Source organism: Scyliorhinus canicula, chromosome 16 (genome assembly GCF_902713615.1).
Source record: "Scyliorhinus canicula chromosome 16, sScyCan1.1, whole genome shotgun sequence".
Lineage (NCBI taxonomy): Eukaryota > Metazoa > Chordata > Chondrichthyes > Carcharhiniformes > Scyliorhinidae > Scyliorhinus > Scyliorhinus canicula.
The window spans coordinates 90,583,425-90,601,357 of NC_052161.1; the positions used below are offsets into that span (position 1 = coordinate 90,583,425).

Genomic DNA, 17,933 nt, shown 5'->3' on the forward strand with positions numbered 1-17,933 from the left:
CCTAAGACATGAAATAAATCATAAAATGTTGAAATCTAACATTACTTTTTTGCATATTCATTATTTGAATCTTGCCAAAAAATGGAGGCTGCATGTGATACTTTTTTTCAAACTTTTTTTGGGGTATCGTCTGTTAATTTCCAATATCATTTACTCAGCAAAATCGATTCCCTCATCCTGCTCGGTGTTGACCAACCTCTTCTTGCTGCATTCCCATCAACTTTAAACTAATGCTTTCAATCCGCAATGGCTGACTTATCCAACCTGAACAGTAACTCACCCGTGAAGATGTCCTCATTGGTCTCTGAGATTCTGGACTCCAGTAATCACGTCAACTCCTATCTATATCTGTGATAACTTGCTAAGACAAATTTGAAAGGTGTCAAATCCTCTCTCTCCTCTCTTCTTATCCTCTGCTTGTGTGTGTGTATAACACTCTGAGAATCTACCCAGGGTTTGAATGTTTGAGTAAGCTATAGTTCTAATTCTGCCCTAAATGGAATTTGCTGCGAGTCACTTTAACATAACAAACAGATGGTTTAGTGAAACATGCCACATCTTATTTCAAAGGATAAAATACCTCTGCTTCCTGACAGAGAGAGGGTAAATAAAGGAGTTCAGTTCTGCCTCCCCTCCCCTGTCTGTCACAGTTACAGTGTGAGGCTCATTTTCCTACCATGGACTCGTAGCCCAATAGCAATTGCTAAAGTGAAGATTAAGACATTGAGGGCGACCAGGCCGAGATGTATCGAAGTTATTGAGCATCTTCCTCCAGCTGTTTCCTGTCCGCTTTGACCTGGAATAGAGAAGTTGGGAATCTTGAGTAATTTGACGGAACAGATAATGTTGACATCTCTTATTGAGATAAACAGGAACTACATTTTTTTTTCCTTTTTTAAATCATGTGATATGGGTGTCGTTGGCTGAGCCAGCATTCATTGTCCAACCCTGAGGGGATTTTAAGAGTCAACCACATTGTTGAAGCTGGAGTCACATTGGGCCAGACCGGGTTTCCTTCCCTAAAGGACATTACTGTTTTTTTCCGGACAATTGTCAATTATTCATGGTCACCATTGGACTTCTAATTCCAGATTTCTTTTTTATTGAACTCAAATTCCACCATCTGCCCTGGCAGGATTCGAACTCAGGTCCCCAGAGCAGTACACCAGGTCCCTGGATTACCATTCCAGTGACAATACCAACATGACACTGCATCACCACCATCTAACATGCCCAGGACATGAACAGCACAGGGTTAGGGTTAGAGTAAAGCTCCCTATATAGTATCACGATCAAACACTCCCAGGACAAGTACATGACAGGGTTAGATACAGAGTAAAGTTCCCTCTACACTGGCTACATTGAACACTGACAGAACAGGTACAGCACGGGGTTAGATACAGAGCAAAGCTCCCTCAATAATCTTCCTATCAAACGCTTCCAAGACAGGTGCAGCACGGGGTTAGATGCAGAGCAAAGCTCCCTCTACACTGTCCCCATCAAACACACCCAGGACAGGAACAGCACATTCACACACACCAAGAAAATCTCCTTCTACACTGCTCCCATCCAACACTCCCAGAGCTGGTACAGCAAGGGGTTAGATACAGAGTAAAGTTCCCTCTACATTACATGGAATTACATAGATAGAATTTACAGTGCAGAAGGAGGCCATTCGGCCCATCGAGTCTGCACCGGCTCTTGGAAAGAGCACCCTACCCCCTACCCAAGGTCAACACCTCCACCCTATCCCCATTACCCAGTAACACCACCCAACACTAAGGGCAATTTTGGACACTATGGACAATTTATCATGGCCAACCCACCTAACCCGCACATCTTTGGACTGTGGGAGGAAACCGGAGCACCCGGAGGAAACCCACGCACACACGGGGAGGATGTGCAGACTCTGCACAGCATTGTACCCATCAAACACCCCAAGGGCAGGTATAGTACAGGTTAGCTACGGAATAAAGTTTCCTCCACACTGTCACCATCAAACAACCCCAGGGCAGGTACAGCACGGGTTTAGATACAGAATAAAGCTTCCTCTGTGGTGATCTACACATATACGTATCTGTATATAACTGTATACAATTGTACAAATGTTTCAAGCTGCTCATCGTTACATGTAGTGACAGTTATGACCTGCTGCCAGTAGGTGGAATCAAATATATGGAGCCAGATATACATCAGGTGAATGACGAGACACAGGCAGTTGGTAACAGGATTTACAACCAGACCGTAGCTCTGAAGTAACTGATACATAATTGTCTGTACATAGATTTGTTGGTTATGTTATGGGCCAGGGTTTCGTGAACCCCAAAGTGTATCATGGAGTTTACCTGACCCACAACTTTTACTAGATTGTGGTATGGGGAGCACATGGCCCACTCTACAGGTGTGGTACAGCAGAAATCAAAAAGTATTTTTTCAAGCAAAACAATGTTTATTCTTTAAACTCAAGCTAACCTTAGTAAAACATACAGTGAACATCTTAGCAACCATCAATTCAAATACAACCCCCAAAGAATGCAGCACAAAGTAATCCTTAAACTTTCCTTTTAACATCCATAAGACATAAAAATATCCTTTTAACAGAAGCACATCAGGTTTAAATTCACTACGGAGAACAGTTATCTCTCTGAATTCACCAAATATCAAGAGATAGTCTTTACATGGCGGAGGGAACAGTACACCTTCTGTGGCTGACTGCAGCTCCAACACTGAAACAAAACCAAATAAACACAGACACACCCAAGCTTTCCTCAAAGTGAAACTAAAAAGCAAAGCCAGACCTCAGATCCACCCACACTCTGACATCACTGCAGTAACCTTAGCAGACTACCATTTCTTAAAGTGACATTCTCCTGACACCTCCCCAAAGCAAAGAAAATAAACCATCAATTTCAAGATGGTTTCATTTTTCATCTTCTCTCTATCCTTTAAGTAATGGAGACAGTAAATATGCTTTTTTGTTTCAAAAAACAACACACGCAAACAGGCATAATAATATTGTCCATTTTTGCTCTTCTTCCTCCAACTGAACCTGCTTCTGTTCATCAGATTCTTGACAAAGTATCAGCTATCACGTTTTCTCGTCCTGCCACATGTACTATTTTTAAATGAAATGGATGTAACAATAAACTCCAGCAAAACAGCATTGCATTGTTATTCCGGAATCGCTTCAAAAATGTCACCAGCTTAATTTCAGTATATATAATGGTGTCAGACAGATTGCTGGTCACATAAATGTGAAAATTTGCAAAGCCAGCACCAAACTCAAAGTCTCCTTCTCAATCGTTAAATACTTTTTCTGGTGAGTTCAATTTCTTTGAAAAATAACCAATAGGCCGCTCTAGCCCTTCGTTGTTGTCTTGGAGAAGCACCGCACCCACGCCAACATCATTCGCATCAACCGTCACTTTGAATGGTTTGGTATAATTTGGGATGACTAACCCAGGAGCAGTGGTTAACACAGCCTTCAGGCCGTCAAATGCCTGTTGACACTCCGCTGTCCACTGGAATTTGTTACGCTTCTTGAGCAAGTCTGTCAGTGGAACGACCACACTGCTAAAATTTGGTAGAAATCTCCGGTACAAACCACTCACACCAAGAAACCGCATTATTTTCCGTCGTGTCAAGCGTATCGGAAACACCCCAATAACTTTTGTTTTCACATCCCCTGGGACCATTCAACCCTGTCCAATTGTATGGCCAAGGAAAGTGACTTGGGCTTTTCCAAATTCACTTTTGGCTAGGTTTATCACCAAAATCATCTCCTGAAGTTGATCGAATAACTCCTTCAGATGTTCCAAATGTTCTTTCCATGTCTGGCTGCAAATTACCAGATCGTCTCTGTATACCGCACAATTGGGAAATCCTGAAACAACTTTGTTAGTTAACCGTTGAAATATGGCTGGTGCATTGTTCATGCCAACTGGCAAAACTTTGAATTGGTATATACCACCTGGAGTCACAAAAGCTGAAATCTCCTTCGTCCTTTCGGATAAAGGTAACTGCCAGTAACCTTTAAGTAAATCCAGTTTGGAAATAAAAGTTGATTGTCCCACTTTCTCAATGCAATCCTCCAAATGTGGGATTGGATAAGAATGTGTTCTTGTAACTGAATTAACCTTTCTATAGACCACACACAACCGTTGGGTACCGTCTGGTTTAGGTACCATCACTATGGGTGAGCTCCATTGGCTGCAACCCACTTCAATTATGCCATTTGTCAGCATACTCACAATCTCTTTGTTAACCTGAGCCAATTTTAAAGGGTTAATTCGATAGGCCCACAACATTGTCTTTAATTTCTGATGCCACCTTTCTAATGCTCCCTGCGATTCTGGACAGTACGCAGTTGATTGAAATTGATTTATTCCTGAGCTATTCATAATTTCTTTGTATAACCTTGAGGTAAAATTGGATCCTTGATCCGATTGTATTTCTGATGTCCCCAGTTTATATCCCTCACAGACTGAAACTGATGTTGTAAACCAAGCTTTGATTTATGAACTAATTCATAATCAGCTGCCATTTCTGCTGCTAATCTTGCAGTTTTAACCCACTGTTCTTCCACGTGAGTTCTCACTACAACAGGAATTGAATTTTTAAACTCCTCCAAAAGTATAATTTCTCTGAGAGCTTCATACGTTTTGTCTATTTTCAAAGCCCTTATCCACCTATCAAAATTACTCTGTTTGATCCTTTCAAACTCCACGTATGTTTGACCAGGTTCTTTCCTTAAATTTCTAAACCTTTGCCTGTAGGCTTCAGGCACTAGTATGCACCGAAGATGGGTTTTTTCCCCTCCTCATACGTCCCGTATACCTCCTCCAGTACTGATGCAAACACTTCACTTGCCCTACCCACCAGCTTTGTTTGAATCAGTAATATCCACATGTCCTGTGGCCATTTCATTTGTTTGGTCACCTTCTCAAATGAAATGAAAAAGGCTTCTACTTTCTTCTCGTCAAACCTTGGCAATGCTTGGATATATTTAAATAGATCCCCACCAAGCTTCTGACTTTGACACTCTTTTTCTTCATCCTCATCATCAAACTGTACATTTCCCTTTAAATCCACCAATTTTAACTGACTGTCATGTTTCATGGCCATTTGCCGAAGTTCAAACTCTCTCTCTCTTTTTCCTCTCTCTCTCTTTCGTATTCAAGCTGCTTTAATTCTTTCTCATGTTCCATTTGTTTAATTTGTAACTGAATTTTTTCCATTTCCAATAAGTCAGACTGTATCTCAGGCAATTTCAAATGCTTAGCCACCACCGTAATTACCTCACCTTTTTGCATTTTGTCAGGTAATGTTAACTGCAATGTTTCTGCCAAATCTAAGAGTCTGCTTTTAGTCTCTGTCGGTAACGTACTGCGTGTGACCGTATCCACTCCCAAAAACGTCATAGCCTCTGAAAGATCCATTGTCCACAAGACACTCCCACTTAAACTGAAAATCCACACCTGAAAAGCAACCACAGTATGCTCACCCCTCACTGTCTTTAAGTTTACTAAGCCAACCCAATAGATCGACTATTATCCCGGACGAGCCCCCAATTTGTCATGGGCCAGGGTTTAGAGAACCCCAAAGTGTATTATGGAGTTTATCTGACCCTCAACCTTTGCTAGATTGTGGTATGGGGAGCACACAGCCCACTCTACAGGTGTGGTACAGCAGAAATGAAAAAGTATTTTTTGAAGCAAATCAATGTTTATTCTCTGAACTCAAGTTGACCTTTTTAAAACATACAGTGAACATCTTAGCAACCATCAATTAAAATACAACCCCCAAAGAATACAATATTCTTAGTAATACTTAAACTTTCCTTTTAACATACAAAAAAACCTTTTTAACAGAAGCACATCAGGTTTAAATTCACTACTGAGAACAGTTATCACTCTGAATTCACCGAATGATGATGAGATAGTATTTACATGGCAGAGGAAATAACCTTCTGTGGCTGATTGCAGCTCCAACACAGAAACAAAACCAAAAAAACACAGACACACCTGTAGGGATCTCTCTATTTGCATGTACATAAGCGGTTAATGTGTAATAAGTAGCACCACATGATCAAGAGAGGGTCGGACCAACAGGGGTATAAAAGAAACCTCATTGGGTCTCTCTCTCTCTCTTTTGGGTGTACTGTGACCAGGGCAGTATCAGATTAGTTCAGATGGTTATTGGAGTTACGTATAGTTACTGTAGTTAGATATTGTTAACCTTATCACAAGTATCAATGTTAAAGTAAAGAACTCATGCAATTTTTATTATAGTTACTCAATAAACCTTTTGTTACTGCAAGATGAGTTTGAATCTTCTTCATCGAGATTCAGAAGAAGTCATCAGTAACCAAGATTTGAGTAGCACAGATTACACTCCGTAGTATATCATGATAATACAGGAGTGTAATAAAAGATGGTACCAGGTGTATTTGGTTTTAAAAGAACTTGTTAAATTAGGTTAGTTAAACTAGTTAAAAAAAAGAAGAAACTTCAAACTGGATATTGGACTGTAGCAGACTTCGCCGCAAATGGATCCTCGATGACTAAATGATTCGATGGAACTCGTTGGAGCTCCATGGCAGCTGGAAACAACCGGTAATTTAAGTTATAACTGGAAAATGTTTGAACAGATTTTCCAAATAGTTATCGTAGCTAATGATTTGAGCACGGCCTCTGACGCAACAAAAATTGAAATGGAGAGCCCATCACTGATTTTAGTACAGACCTCAAGTTAACAGCACAAGGCTATAATTATGCTGATTTCAGAGACACTATGATAATGGATCAATTAATTTCTGGACTATCTGATAAGATTTGAGGGAAGAACTTTCACAAAATAAGTATCTGAAACTAGAAATTGCTGTACAAAAATGCCTTGCTTATGAACAAAAACAAAATCAATACTTTGAGTCTTTACAAATCAAGAATCAGTATTCAGAAAACGAAATCCGTAAAAATGGCACAAATCCACCCCACGAGGCAGAGGCAGGGTTGAAACAGAAGAAGACGGAAGTTTTGAGCGGCAGCCATCTTGTGCATGTGCAGTCTGACGAGTCCGCACATGTGCACTTCCCTAAAAGACGCAAACCGGCAAAACAGTGTTTTGCGCATGCACGAGAGACCATGCATGCGCAGTTACGAAAAGAGCACACAGTAAAGGAAACTCGGATTTCGCATGCGCAATCAAGTCCTACGCATGACGTCATGAGCGGCATGGCGTGAGAGGACCCGCACCACGGCCACTTATAGGGGAAATGCCCGAAAATTTTAAAAAGGAGTTTTAAAGCTACAGAACCCAATTGTTTTACCTCGAAAGACAGAACAATGCCTGAACTTCGACCAGCAGCTGAAAATAACCTCCGCAGCACCCAGGAACAAGCAGTGTCCACCACCCAAAGTGAAGAGCTCAATGACAAATCTGAAACCAAAGAAGATGGTTTGTTCATTGAACATGAAGGGCACAGTAACGAATCTGAAACAAAAAGAGATGATTTGTTTCTTGAAGAATACTACTCAGAAATGGCTGAGTTCTTCGGATATGATTATCATAGCATCAGCAACATGGTTGAAAAGCTCAATACGTATCTACTCATGGTAGATGAATCCCATGATGCAATGGCAGATCGTTGAAATATTGGATGACAGCAACCTGTCAATCAGCCAAGAAGAAAACAATACCACACAGAGAGCACAGAAAGACTCCGTTGAGAGAGCACAGCTCGACTCCAAAGAGCGAACACTGCATGGCTCCACGGAGAGAGCGATGAAAGACTCCTAGGAGAGAGCGAAGCAAGCTTCCACAGAGAGCTCGTTGACAGACTCCAGAATGGAAGAAATTAAAGACTCCAGCGCACCAACCGTGCACGAACAAAACCATGAAGGTCCATCCATCTTATCTGGGCAACCAGAAGCAGACTATGAAAGTCTATCAAGCTCACATGAACAACAAAAAGACTATGAAAGTCTATCCTGCACACATGAACAACAACAATGAATGTCTACCCACTGTATGTGAGAACAGTGATCACAATTGACAAATAAGATGTGCAAGATGACAGCAAGACTGACAGATCACAGCTCATATGTATTGAAGCACTCAACAATCAAAGTGAAACTAATCTTGAGTCCAGTGAGACCACGTCAATTAAAACCTCATCTACTCTAAACTACCTACAAGAAAATGAAATCTTGAAGATTTTGACTCCAGAAGAGGAACACCAAGATCCCAAAGATGATTCAAATATACCTGAAATGACTCCAAAAAATGAGCAACAAAAATCAATGATGATTCAAATGAACCTGAAATGACTCCAGAAGAGGAGCACCAAGAAATCAATGATGATTCAAGTGAACCAGAAATGACTCCAGAAGAGGAGCACCAAGAAATCCAAGATGAATCACATCAACCACAAATGACTGATGTCACCAAGATCAATGCAACATCAGATCATTCTCACAATCCTCAAGATGAAACGCTCAATGAAACATCAGATACCACAAAGGACACTGACACCAATACCTTTGAGAATGACGTGAATTATCCACATGGAAACAGTCATTGAGCACAAGGACAACAAAAACAAGAAGCACAACAGAAACAAGAACAAAAACAGCAACAACAAAAACAATAAGTACAACAACAAAAACTTCAAGAACACCAAAAACAACAACAAGACGCATAACAAAGGCAACAGCAACAACAAGCACCACAAAAACAAGAACAACAACAAAAACAGAAACAATAAGCATGACAAATACAACAACAAGAACAACAACAGAAACAACAAAGACATAAACAACAACAATGAAACAAAGACCTGTACAACATGGTAATACTCTGCACATGAAGGACAATGTAACAGCACAGTCCAAAACACTGACAAGAATACAAACATACCATGGCATGACAACAAATCTCACAAATTCACATTTGCTCCACAACAAACAAGCAAACCAGCTTTCAGGAAAGATGGCATACAGAATCAATACACAGGAAAACGTTCAGGTCAGACAACAAAGATGACATACAGAATCAATACCACAAGCACAGGAAAAAGTCCATGTCAGACAACAAAAATGACATCCAGAATCAATACCACAAGCACCGGAAAAAGTCCAGGTCAGACAACAAAGATGAAACACAGAAATGCTACCACAAGCATGGAAAAAAAAAGTCAAAATCAGACAACAAAGTGATTCGACCATTCGAACACCTCATGATAACTTGTTGGTTACTTAAACACAAGAACACGGACGACGTTCACAAAGAAATTACAACATCACCACCATGTCTACAACAGAAGAAGAAAGCAACTCAACCGAACAAATTCATAAAGTTGGACTCATAAATTGTTTTATTAAAATTGGACTCATAAATATTAATTGGAGGGCAGCACGGTGGCCTAGTGGTTAGCACAACCGCCTCACGGCGCTGAGGTCCCAGGTTCGATCCTGGCTCTGGGTCACTGTTTGTGTGGAGTTTGCACATTCTCCCCGTGTCTGCGTGGGTTTCGCCCCCACAACCCAAAAATGTGCAGAGTAGGTGGATTGGCCACGCTAAATTGCCCCTTAATAGAAAAAAAAATAATTGGGTAATCTAAATTTAAAAAAAATAAATAAATAAATATTAATTGGAATTGTATAATCATCAATATCATGTACATCACAACTTGTACATATCATCATATATCTACCTGTTTCAAGCAAATGAAAAAAAAACTAAAAGATTAAATGTATTAACATTTGACTGATTAACTTATTGATTTTATGTAATGCATTTTCAAACTGCATCCATTATGTTTGTTCAATTTTCTTTACAACACACAGAAAATATGTAACACAAGGAAAAAAGGCGGATGTAGTGATCTCTGTATGTGCATGTACACAAAGCGTTAATGTGTAATCAGTAGCACCACATGATCACTAAAGGGCCGGACCAACAGGGGTATAAAAGAAACCATATTGGGTCTCTCTCTCACCCTTTTGGGTGTACTGTGAGCAGGGCAGTATCAGATTAGTTCAGATTGCTATGGGCCAGGGTTTAGAGAATCCTAAAGTGTATCATGGAGTTCACCTGGCCCACAATTTTTAATGGATTGTGGCACGGGGAGCACAGGGCTCACTTTACAGGTATTGTACAGCAGAAAATGGACCAGTGGTTTTTAAAACAAAACAATGTTTATTCTATGAACTCAAGTTAACCTTTCTAAAACATACAGTGAACATCTTTGCAACCAGTAAATCAAATACACCCCCTAAAGAATACCACACTAAATAACATTGTGCAGGTTAGGTGGATTGACCATGATAAATTGCCCTTAGTGTCCAAAATTGCCCTTAGTGTTGGGTGGGGTTACTGGGTTATGGGGATAGGGTGGAGGTGTTAACCTTGGGTAGGGTGCTCTTTCCAGGAGCCGGTGCAGACTTGATGGGCCGAATGGCCTCCTTCTGCACTGCAAATTCTATGTAGAAAAACCTGGATGCTGACCTTTTAACATCCTAAAGATTTAACAAGTCCTTCAAACAGGAGCATATTAGATTTATATTCAATGCTGAGACTTTTTACAATTCCGGCAGAGATGAAAAGCAGTGCAGCTCACAGCCACACCCAAACTTTTTCAAACTGAAACTAAAAAACAGAAGTGGAGCTTGTCATAATATACACCAGTATATCATGGTGCAGACACACACTGATGGACACACAGAGGGACCAGTCAACATGTACAAACACCGCAGCCAATCTCCAGTTAGAATACACACACTATAAAGGCAGAGGGCACCACGGTTCCTGCTCATTCTCAGTATAACAGGAACTCATCCAGCCCAGCACAGACTCACACCACGTGCTGAGAGAATCAACTGGTTCGGACAAGGCTTAGGTCTCTAAGTTAGCATCATTTAGACCCACAGTCATCGTGTGTTAGTTAGTTACAAGTTAGTTAATAAGATTGAGTTGAACCTTCTTCAGTGTTGGAAGTGTCTGTTCATCTCTCAAGTCTACACTAGCCAACACTTCAGAGCTCATCTCCACCCACACCCTGACATCACTCCAGTAACATGAGCAGCTCCATTTCTTAAACACCCATTTCTTAAAGGGTACTCTCACGTGACAAGATGGTTAATGGAGTTACGTACAGTTCCTGTAGTTAGATCTTGTAAACCTTATCACGGGTATCAATGTTAAAGTAAAGAACTCATGTAATTATTGTTACAGTTGCTTAATAAACCTTTTGTTGCTACTGGACGAGTTCGAGTCTTCTTCATCAAGATTCAGAAGACCTAATCAGTAACCAAGGTTTGAGTAACCCATATTACACTCCGTAGTATATCAAGGTAATACAGGAGTGTAATAAAAGAACATCCAAGCTTTTCTCAGCGTGAAACTAAAAAGCAAAGCCAGAGCTCAGCTCCACCCACACTCTGACATCACTACAGTAACTTTAGCAGACTACCATTTCTTAAAGTGACATTCTCATGACAGTTACCTGTCCACGTGTTTAATAATAAATACTTGTTATAGCAAAACACACATGTTCTATGCGTGTCTTCATGTTTAGGAGAGCCATAGAACACAACACCCACCACACTGTCCCCATCAAAAACTTCCAGAAAAGGTACAGCGCGGGTTAGATAGAGAGTAACGTTCCTTCTATGCTGTCCTCATCAAGCTATTTCTCTCTCTCCGTCTCTCTCTCTCTTTTTCTCTGTCTCTCGCCATTTCTCTGGCTCTGTCTATCTCTCTCTCACCTCTGTTCCTCTCCTGTCTCTTTCTATCTCACTTCAAACGAACTAACGTGACCAAAACCCCCTCCTAACTGTTTGTATCTCTTTGCTCCTTTCCCACTTCCCCTGAGATCAGAATGAGAGGTGTTTGTTCTGACTCCAGGAGCAGCAGCCTCTCTCTCTCTGTCTGTCTCTGTCTCTCAAACTCTCTCTGCCTCTCACTTTCCCTTGTCTCTCCCTTTCTCTCTTTCTGTGTCTCACTCTGTGTCTCTCACACCATCTTTCAAACTTTCTCTCTGTCTCTCGCAAGCCATCTTTCAAATTCTTTCTGTATCTCTGTCTCTTTCTCACATCATCTTTCAAACTCTCTGTCTCTCCGTATCTGTCTCCCATTCTCTCAGTCCCTCTCTCTCAGTCTCTCTCTCACTCTCTTTCTTCCTCTCAATCTCTCTCGTTGCCTCTCATTGACTCTCCCTCATCCTGTCTGTGCTCTATCTGTCTCTGCCTATTTCTCTGCCTCTTTCTCTGTCTCTCCATCTCTTTCTACCTGTCTCTCTGTATCTCTCTTTCTCTCTATGTTTTCACTCTGTCACTCTCTCTATATATAACTATCTCCCACTCTCTTACTTTCTCTCCCTATCTCCCTGTCTCTGTCTCTCTCTCTATCTGTCTCTCTCTCCCACTCCACCTCTCTCTCTGTTTGTCTCACTCTCTCCCGTTCTCCCTCTACCTGTCTCTCTCTCTCTCTCTCTCTCTCTCCCTCTATTGAAAGGTTTGTCTTACCTGGACTGGGTGTTGTGTCTTTGCTGATGTTTCTCATATTGATGTAGCTGATGTCCTGCTCCCTGGTTTGTTTCTGAGGGTCTCTCTCTCTCCCTCTCTCTCTCAGTCTCTCTCCGATCCTGTTCTGTCTCTCTCTCTCTCTCTCTCAGATGTGTCTCACTCTTTCCTCTGACTCGATGCCAGTGTGAGAACTTCCTCAAAGCTGTTTGTGCCTCTTTGTTCCTTTTCACACAGACACTTCCTGTGATATAAAAGTCTGTGGTTGTTCTGACTCCGTGTCCAGCAGTTTCCCAGCAATTTCGACGGACAAATCGACGGACGGCTGCCACCTCCGAGAGAACCCCAGCATTGACCCCCTCAAGGCAAACTTTATTTTCTCGAGGCTGAGAAACCCAGCCATGTCACTGACCCAAGTTTCCACACTCGGGGGCTTAGAGTCCCTCCACATTAAAAGGATCCATCTCCGGGCTACCAGGGAGGCAAAGGCTAAAAGGTCGGCCTCTTTCACTCCCTGAACTCCCGGGTCTTCTGATACTCCAAAGATCGCCATCTCTGGACTCGGCACCACCCGCATACCTAGCACCTTGGACACTGACTTAGCAAACCCCTGCCAGAATCCTCCAAGCTTCGGGCATGCCCAAAACATGTGGACATTGTTTGCTGGGCTTTCCGCACACCTTGCACATCTATCTTCTACCCCGAAAAGTTTGCTCAACCTCGTCACCATCATGTGTGCCCTGTGTACCACCTTAACCTGTATTAGACTGAGCCTAGCACATGATGAGGAAGAATTAACCTTGCTTAGGGTGTCCGCCCACAGACCCACCTCTAACAGCTAGCTCCTCCTCCCACTTGCCGTTCCGTTCCTCCACTGGGGTCTCCTCCGCCTCCAACAACTCCTGATAGATATCTGCCACTTTCCCCTTCCCCACCCAGGTACCCGGATAGTACTCTGTCCTGTATCCCCCCGTGGTGGGATCAGCGGGAAAGCCAACACCTGTTTCCTCAGAAAGTCCCGGACTTGTAAATATCTGAAACCATTCCTCGGCGGCAGCTTGAACTTGTCCTCCAAAGACTTCAGACTGGGGAAACTCCCATCTATGAATAGATCTCCCATCCATCTAATTCCTGCCCTCTGCCAACTTCGGAACCCGCCATCCATCCTGCCTGGCGTGAACCTGTGGTAGGGGTCCAGACTGACGCACCCTCCACCTTCTTATACCTCCTCCATTGCCCCCAGATCCTCAATGCCGCCACCACCACCGGGCTAGTGAAGTAACGAGCCAGCGAGATCGGCAGAGGCGCCGTTACCAGTGCTCCCAAACTGGTGCTTTTACATGACGCTGCCTCCATCTGCTCCCATGCCGACCCCTCCCCCATTACCCACTTCCTAATCATCGCTATATTCGTCGCCCAGTAGTAGTTGCAGATGTTCGGTAGCGCCAACCCATTCAACCCCCGACTGCGCCCCAACAACATTTTCTTCACCCGCGGGGTTTTATTCGCCCATACAAAGCACGAAAGAATCTTGTTTACCTGCTTGAAAAAGGCCTTAGGGATGAAGATGGGGAGGCACTGGAAGACAAACAAAAATCTGGGGAGGACCGTCATTTTCACGGTCTGTGCCCTCCCCGCCAGCAATAGCGGAAGCATATCCCATCTTTTAAAGTCCTCCTCTATTTGCTCCACCAGCCGGGTTAGAACAATGAACAAAGAACAAAGAAAATTACAGCACAGGAACAGGCCCTTCGGCCCTCCCAGCCTGCGCCGATCCAGATCCTTCATTTAAACCTGTTGCCTATTTTCCAAGGTCTACTTCTCTCTGTTCCCCCCCCATTCATATATCTGTCCAGATGCATCGTAAATGATGCTATCGTGCCCGTCTCTGCCACCTCCGCTGGCAAAGCATTCCAGGCACCCACCACCCTCTGCATAAAAAACTTTCCATGCACATCTCCCTTAAACTTTCCCCCTCTCACCTTGAAATCATGACCCCCTTGTAATTGACACCCCGACTCTTGGAAAAAGCTTGTTGCTATTTACCCTGTCTATACCTCTGATAATTTTGTAGACCTCAATCAGGTCTCCCCTCAACCTCCGTCTTTCCAATGAAAACAATCCTAATCTACTCAACCTTTCTTCATAGCTAGCACACTCCATACCAGGCAACATCCTGGTGAACCTCCTCTGCACCCTCTCTAAAGCATCCACATCCTTCTGGTAATGTGGCGACCAGAACTGCATGCAGTATTCCAAATGTGGCCTAAACAAAGTCCGATACAACTGTAACATGACCTGCCGACTCTTGTACTCAATACCCCGTCCGATGAAGGCAAGCATGATGTATGCCTTCTTGACCACTCTATCGACCTGCGTTGCCACCTTCAGTGTACAATGGACCTGAACTCCCAGATCTCTCTACACATCAATTTTCCCCAGGACTCTTCCATTGACCATATAGTCTGCTCTTGAGTTAGATCTTCCAAAATGTATCACCTCGCATTTGCCTGGATTGAACTCCATCTGCCATTCTCTGCCCAACTCTCCAATCTATCTATATTTTGCTGTATTCTCTGGCAGTCCGCCTCGCTATCTGCAACTCCACCAATCTTAGTATAATTTGCCAACTTGCTCATCAGACCACTTATACCTTCGTCCAGATCATTTCTGTATATCACAAACAACAGTGGTCCGAGCACGGATCCCTGTGGAACACCACTAGTTACCTTTCTCCATTTTGAGACACTCCCTTCCACCAGTACTCTCTGTTTCCTGTTGCCCAGCCAGTTCTTTATCCATCTAGCTAGTACACCCTGAACCCCATACGACTTCACTTTTTCCATCAACGTGCCATGGGAAACTTTATCAAATGCTTTACTGAAGTCCATGTATAGAACATAGAACAGTACAGCACAGAACAGGCCCTTCGGCCCTCGATGTTGTGCCGAGCAATGATCACCCTACTCAAACCCACATATCCACCCTATACCCGTAACCCAACAACCCCCCCCCCCCTTAACCTTACTTTTGAGAACACTACGGGCAATTTAGCATGTCCAATCCACCTAACCCGCACATCTTTGGACTGTGGGAGGAAACCGGAGCATCCGGAGGAAACCCACGCACACACGGGGAGGACGTGCAGACTCCGCACAGACAGTGACCCAGCCGGGAATCGAACCTGGGACCCTGGAGCTGTGAAGCATTTATGCTAATCACCATGCTACCATGCTGCCCCCTACATAGGTATGACATCTACAGCCCTTCCCTCATCAATTAACTTTGTCACTTCCTCAAAGAATTCCATTAGGTTTGTAAGACCTTCCCTGCACAAAACCATGCTGCCTGTCACTGATAAGTCTATTTTCTTCCAATTGTGAATAGATCCTATCCCTCAGTATCTTCTCCAACAGTTTGCCTACCACTGACGTCAAGCTCACAGGTCTATAATTCCCTGGATTATCCCTGCTACCCTTCTTAAACAAAGGGACAACATTAGCAATTCTCCAGTCCTCCAGGTCCTCACCCATGCTCAAGGATGCTGCAAAAATATCTGTTAAGGCCCCAGCTATTTCGTCCCTCGCTTCCCTCAGTAACCTGGGATAGATCCCATCCGGACCTGGGGACTTGTCCACCTTAATGCCTTTTAGAATACCCAAAACCTCCCCCTTACTTATGCCGACATGACCTAGAGTATTTAAACATCCATCCCTAGCCTCAACATCCATCATGTTCCTCTCCTTGGTGAATACCGACGCAAAGTACTCATTAAGAAGCTCATTCATTTCCTCTGACTCCACGCATAAATTCCCTATTTTGTCTTTGAGTGGGCCACTCTAGTTACCTTCTTGCTCCTTATATACGAATAAAAGGCTTTGGGATTTTCCTTAACCCTGTTAGGGTTAGGTTGAGCCTGTGTAATGCCTCCCATTTCTGAGCCACCTGTATTCCCAAGTAGCGAAAGCTCCGCTCTACCACCCTGAGTGGCAGCTCCTTCAGGCTCTTCTCCTGTTCCCTTGCCTGGATCACAAACAATTCACTTTTTCCCATGTTCAATTTGTACCCCGAGAACCTGCCAAATTCCCCCAAGATCTGCATAACCTCCCCCATCCCTTCCACCGGGTCCAAGATGTATAAGAGCAGATTGTCCGCGTACAGCGTAACCCGGTGCTCCATCCCCCCACCGAACCAGCCACTGCCACTTCCTTGATGCTCTCAGCGCCATGGCCAATGGCTCCATAGCCAGAGCGAACAGCAACAGGGAGAGGGGGCACCCCTGCCTCGTCCCTTAGTGCAGCTTAAAGTACCTCGACCTCAGCCGGCTCATGCATTTGCCCACTACCTGCGCCTGATAGAGCAATCGTACCCAGTCAATAAAGCCCTCACCAAACCCAAACCTTCCCAGCATCTCCCACAGATACTCCCACTCCACCCGATCAAAAGCGTTCCCCGCGCACATCGCAACCAATACCTCCGCCTGCTCTCCTTCTGAGGGCATCATAATTACATTTCAACGCCTCCGGACGTTAGCATTGAGCTATCTGCCCTTAAGAAATCCGGTTTGGTCCTCCCCTATCACCCCCGGGACACAGTCGTCAATCTTGGTGGCCAAAATCTTAGCCAGCAGCTTGGCATCTACGTTCAAAAGCGATATCGGCCTATATGATCCACATTGCTCCGGGTCCTTCTCTCGTTTAAGAATGAGTGAAATTGAGGCCTGCAACATCGTTGGGGGGAGGATCCCCTTCTCTCTGGCCTCATTAAAGGTCCTCATCAGCAGTGGGCACAATACCGTTGAGAACGTCTTATAAAATTCTACCGGGTAACTGTCCGGCCCCGGAACGTTGCCCGACTGCATGCTCTGCAGCCCTTTAACAATTTCCTCCGCCTCAATCGGGGCCCCAGGCCCCTCAACAAGATCCTCCTCCACCCTCGGAAACCTCAACTGGTCTAGTGATTGCCTCATCCCTTCTACACCAGATGGGGGTTCCGACTCATATAATTTGCTATAAAATTCTTTAAAAACGTCGTTCACCCCACCCCCCCGGGCCCAAGACCATGTTTCCCTCCCTATTATTACTCCCCCAATCTCCATGGCTGCCTCTCTCTTCCTAAGGTGGTGCGCCAGCATCCTGATCGCCTTTTCCCCATATTTGTAGACACCCACCCCCCCCCCCACCCCCCAACCCCCTTGCCCTCCTCAACTGCTCCACCGCCCTCCCTGTGGTCAACTACTCAAACTCTGCGTGTAGTTTCCAACGCTCCCTCAGGAGCCCAGCGTCCGGGGCCTCCGCATATCTCCTATCCACTCAAAGTATCTCCTCCGCTAATCTCTCCCTCTCTGCTTGTTCCACCTTTTCTCTATGGGACCGAATTGAAATTAGTTCCCCTCTTACAACTGCTTTCAGA

At 43.9% G+C, this 17,933-nt stretch overlaps 1 protein-coding gene across 1 annotated transcript in view; it reads right to left on the reverse strand.

The window, feature by feature from the left end:
- Positions 1 to 12,670, reverse strand: part of LOC119951029 (C-type lectin domain family 4 member A-like) — a 49,003-nt gene extending 36,333 nt beyond the window's left edge. The window contains exons 1-2 of the mRNA XM_038774062.1: positions 12,525 to 12,670; positions 677 to 796 (exon numbers count right to left, since the gene is read on the reverse strand). Of these exons, the coding sequence (XP_038629990.1) occupies positions 677 to 796; positions 12,525 to 12,561 (157 nt within the window). The 5' untranslated portion in view covers positions 12,562 to 12,670. The remainder of the gene's footprint in view (positions 1 to 676; positions 797 to 12,524) is intronic.
- Between the last annotated feature and the right edge of the window lie 5,263 nt (positions 12,671 to 17,933).